Here is a 5,239-nt window from a genome sequence, read left to right as displayed (position 1 = left end):
GCAGTTACCCCAGGGTGAACATTGCTGGTGAGAGCCCTCGCCCGCTTTTCCCTCCAAACCATTTGTAATTAAGAGCCGGCACGTGAACAAGCGTGAACACCCCCAGCAAAATCAGGGGTTGAACCAGGTTTTGGTTTGGCTCCAGTTCTCGTTTGGGTTTGCCTGTGACCAAAGCTGTTCTCACCCAGTCCTGGTTCAAGTTCAGCCAAGGTTTCTGACTAACAGCTCTGGTTCAGGCCTCGCTCGAGGAAAAATCTGGAACAAGTTTTCTGCCTGACTCTGCTGTATGTGTGTGTGTGAGCAAAGCTGGTCGTCTTCGCTTGCTTGTCCCGAAAAATGATGAATTGCAGAAGTACTCATTTGGTGTTAGTCACTCGGTGCGGCAGGAAGGAAGCAGGAAGCCCTTGTGAGCACTAACTTTTCAAAGCAGCTTGCAAAGAAAGCCAAGGCCCTCCTCCCCGAGGCTACATCGCTGCACGCTGCTCTTTACCTCCTCACCTTAACGGGCACCTAGTCACAATTAACATTTGCAACTCATTCAGCCGGAAATATTTGCCCGGTGCAAACAGCTGAGGCATTCGGCGTCAGCCCTTTCTCTGCGCAAGGCGTATTAAAAAAGGGGAGGGAAGAGGAGCCCTACACTTGCTGAGCGGGAGAGGCCCGATGGCGCTCGACAGGTTCAGTTCACGCTGTGACTCTGCCCGGCTTCCTGCTATTCAGATGTGTTACTTCCCCTTTGTGGTAATGGCCTGTGGCAGCCGGCCAGAAAACACTATTAATTTCAGAAGTGGCCTGACAACAAACCCACAGCGAAACGAGAGGAAGTGGCGGGGAGGCCATCTGTTGACTTCAGCAGAACAGTAGGGACGCAGCTATGTAGGTTCTACAAGGAAAGCAGATTAATAATCCACAAAGAGGAAACCGGCTAAAATTATCCACGGACCGTATTAAAAAAAAAAAAAAAGAAAAAAGAAAGAAAAAAAAACAAGGGAGTCACTTGAGCTGCAGCTGGACAGGAAATTGCTAGAGCTGCTTGCAAATCTCCACTTTGAACAGAGCAGCGTAGGGAATGCCAAGAGCGGAAACCGTTCAAAACTGGATTAGCACAAGCCAAGTTTAACTGCAACCCACTTCTACTTTCACAGTTTATGCACTCAATCTAGGCCACTACTGCATGAGACACTGACTCACTTTTTTCCCATGTTTTGTTTGCTTTTCATTTCACACACTTGCAGTTTCTAAAATTACTTGAAATGTGCTCCGGCTGCCAGGAGTTCTGCAGAACCCCAGCCGACAGCCCCAGCTGCAGCATCAGCCCATCACCGTGGTACTGCTCGCAGATTTTGGCACCACCCTACCTTGGGCCACTTCTCATCAGGAAGGATGTTGAGGAAAATAAGTTGCAGCAGGAAGTTTTGCAATCGCTATAATCCCCTTTTCCTTCTGCAGAGACAGGACAACTTGACGGGTCCAAAGAGGAAATGAGGTGACTAAGGGTATAGTAGAGACTTTTCCTCCTTGCCTTCACCTGCTAAGTTGCAGTGTGGCTGCACAGCAACAGAAAAATCATTTACAGGCTGCAGGCTGTTGATGGATCTCTGTGAAATGAGTTCCTGCCAGACAGATAAGGAGCGCACGAACCCATCTCCTGGCATCTGTAATAGAGTGGCCAAAACTTGTAAACAGATCCAGAAAACAGCAGCTCCTTACTCTTAAAAGCAAAAAAGATTCTTATGGCCCAGGGTCAGGTGCATCCCTGGGGTAGCAAAGGGATGCCAGAATATTTTGCAATTAACCTAAAAGCCTTCAAAAGCAGTCCCTTCACCAAAGCAAGACAAGAATCCAGCACATGCACTGTTTATTTATTTAGGCACCAGTGGACCAAAGGGGAAAATCAACGCTTTATTGTCTTAGGGGCTGTACAAAACCTATTGAAAGCAATCATTACCTTTAAACATAACCATATGTGTATGTGCAATTAACCACACCCACACAGAGGGGAAAGGGGGGAATAAACCAGCCAGGTTCTCAATAGCCAAAAATAGTTATTTATTTATTAATAATTTAAGGTTTTACATTCTTATAATAAATTCCATCTTAAAACTTTTACACCGTGAATTAGACTCTTCCTTATTGGCAACCATGTGCAGGTTCTCTGTGCGTACACACAGGTACAAATGCTCGCACATACTTCCAGTTTTATAGAAAAAAAAAAGAAAAAGACGCAAAATATTGCATTTGAGGTGAAGCTCCCTGAAGAATTTGTACAGAGGTAATGCACTGTTTAGCACATCTGAAAGTTTTAAAAAGTGATCAAAAACCTTTCGCATTCAAAGACAAACATCCTCCCAGATGATCTATTTACAAAAGGTAAGGCAAGAAATTAATTTAATTTAAAAAAAAAAAAAATATCGTGTGGAAACTACATCAAGAGCGTGAGGAAAAAAAAAATCACCACAAGGAAAAGAAAGATATATGAAAGAAGAGGCTGTACTCGCTCACAAAGCATGATTTGCAAACTTCTCACCATTGCCATTTCTACCTCATGGAAAGCTTGCTTCAGTTGAACAATAAAATTAAGCATGCTGCAAATATATTCTTTGCAATTAAAAAACAAAAACCAACAAAAAAACAAACAAATAAAGCAGAATTTATGAAGAGAACAAAAACACAGATGTCCCTTGGATTGATTTCTTGAATACATGTGAATTAAAAAAAAATTGCAAATCGATTTAAGATTAAATATTTACATTGATCAAGTAGAATACTACCGAGCTCCCGGCAAACAAGTACTCCAAATACACTAAGCTGAAATCTCTTTCTTTGGCTCCTCTAAATTAAAACAAACAAACAAACAAAAATAACCAGTCTTCACTGAAGACAAAGATGTGTGTCACAGATCCAAAAGCAGAGAGGGAAGCAGGACAGTTCCAGTCTCTAGAGAACACCGTGCTCAGCCTGTCCAGCCTTACCCTACCCCCCTGGAAGTCCTCGGACCCAAGCCACTGCGCGAGCAGGGATGAGCACGCTGCCCACCTGCCGCCTGGTCACCGCGGTCCTTCCCAGAGAGCTCACCACGTTCCCTCCCTTCACAATAGCCAACTCCATACTGCGTAACCTTTCCTAGCCTGCGCTGGCAGCTGCTTTTTGATAGCAGAGGCCAGAAAAAGAGAAAGCTGCGTTTTCTTTATCACTGCCAAAGAGAAACCATCGAGGAGTGATCCCATGAAACGGACAGGAGAAGGGAGGCAGTGGGAGCTCACGTGGACTGCAGGGAATCCACCTGGAAGACGTTCTGGTTGGAAGGGGTGGTGAAGTACAGCTGCTGGTTCGGCATTCGATTGTCACAGGGGCTGCTCAGCCCCAGAGTCCGCTCAAAGTCCAGCAGCTGACCCATGAAGTTGAAGTTGGGCGAAATGTTGGACTTCTTCATCTTGACAATATCGTAGGCATCGTTCATGGACAAGTTGAGCTTCTGCATGAGGTAGGCCACCGTCACTGTGACCGAGCGGCTGATCCCGGCTAAGCAATGCACCAGGACGCCGCAGTTCTTCCCCCGTGCTTCATCTGTACAGAGACAAAGAGGCAGAGAAGGACACGTAAGACAGGGGGTTGGTAACTGATCTCTCAACACAAGTGAGATCAGTATCAAGTAGGAAGAAAGGACGATTCTGATCCCAGCGGCCAGCAGTGCAACGCAAGAGTTAACTTCACCGGCTGAAAACCAGGACAAGAGGAGAATCCACCCCCTACGTATATGTACCCGAGTCCAAGAGCTGAGAAAACTAAGAGTGAGACAAAGGGAGCAGGATACTCTGCATGACGCTGTTTTAAAAGTCAGTTTTAAAAGACATGCTTTCGCCTAGAGATTTGCCTTAAATTCTTACGGTCCCCTTGCCCCAGCATGGAAATCCTGCAATATGTCACTGAATGCCTTTTATACAGACCAGCAGACTGCAAAGGTCTATTAAATTATTCTCCAACTGTTGTGCAGCTAACAATGGAGGTATTCAGGCATTTTAAAAGAACGAGGGAAGTCACAGGGGACAGCCCATTAGGAGGAACAGGATGTCAACATTGGTTGAAAATGGGTTCCTTTGTAATAGGAAATGCATTACAATGCCTGGAGATTAGTTTCTTTGTGGCTTCCAGCCCACATTTCTTCCTGCTGGGCTCAGATTACCTACATTCTCCACTATTACCGGTATCATTCAACCGGATTACAGCAGAGCTTCCCAACAGATCATGCGATGCCCACCCCACCGCACCCCGATGGGGTGATTTTAGTCCTCCCCGAGACTAAGGGGAGTGCAAATTTTAACCAGAACTCCTTGAGCCCAAGGGGACGTGTTTCCAAAGCTGATGGATAATGTCTAAGGGCTGGCTAACCGAGGGACCGAGCCCGAGAGGTATATCATTATTACCACGTGATTTAATTAAAGCTCTGACTATACATTTGCCAGGGATACCGCTTATGAATAACTTGCATTTAAAAGCTAAAGTTAGCTTCCCAGACCGTTTCTTTTTATTATATTGCTCTTCAGTAACCTCAAGAAGGAAAAAAAACAACCAACCAACCAACCAAAAAAGGATGAATGAGCCATCAACCCCGGGCTCATCTACCTCCCCCCCGCCAGGAAGAGATTTAAAAAGATTCCCCATCCTGCGCATTGCTCAGTCCCCAGCTCCGACACAAACGGCTCAGGGAGGAATCCCACAGCCAGCCAAACCAGGTATGCGTTTGCAACCCGCAAACGTCGCTTACAATTCACCAGGGCTCCTAGATAACCCCCGAAACAGTCCCCACCCGCCCCTCAACTTAAGCCGGCTTTAAAACCAGAAACCAGGGCATCCCCCAGAGACTGACAGAAATGCTGCTACCGCTTCTCGCCCGAAATCTCCTGAATTCTGCAAAAGAAATTGAATTCTGCCGCTTGACATATAGCTATTAGCAAATAACCGGGTCTCACCTATGAAGGAGATGGCCTCAGGAAAGAACTGAGACAGATTTTGGCTCCAGTGGTCAGAGATCGGGATCTGTTTGTACTTGAATTCGCCGGCGTTTTCAAAGAGATTAGGCAGGTTGGGGGTAACATTCAAGATATATTTAATGCCAAACTCTTCTAAAACGTCCAGATTAGTGGAGTCCTTGGCACAGCCTAAGTAGAGGTAGGGTAAAATCTCCACCGGGAAGGAAGGCTGGTTGTTGGAGAGAGGGCTGCCATCGGAGTCGGTGGCA

At 46.0% G+C, this 5,239-nt stretch overlaps 1 protein-coding gene across 1 annotated transcript in view; it reads right to left on the bottom strand.

Annotated features, from left to right (window-relative positions):
- Positions 1-2,028: 2,028 nt before the first annotated feature.
- Positions 2,029-5,239, bottom strand: part of LOC104077420 (dual specificity protein phosphatase 6-like) — a gene marked incomplete at its 5' end in the record, with an annotated part of 3,378 nt that continues 167 nt past the window's right edge. Inside the window, 2 exon segments of the mRNA XM_009578656.1 lie at positions 2,029-3,567; positions 4,971-5,239. The exon segment at positions 4,971-5,239 is cut by the window's right edge and continues 15 nt beyond it. Of these exon segments, the coding sequence (XP_009576951.1) occupies positions 3,260-3,567; positions 4,971-5,239 (577 nt within the window).

Source organism: Fulmarus glacialis, unplaced genomic scaffold (genome assembly GCF_000690835.1).
Source record: "Fulmarus glacialis isolate BGI_N327 unplaced genomic scaffold, ASM69083v1 scaffold3415, whole genome shotgun sequence".
NCBI lineage: Eukaryota > Metazoa > Chordata > Aves > Procellariiformes > Procellariidae > Fulmarus > Fulmarus glacialis.
This window is presented reverse-complemented; position numbering and strand designations above follow the sequence as displayed.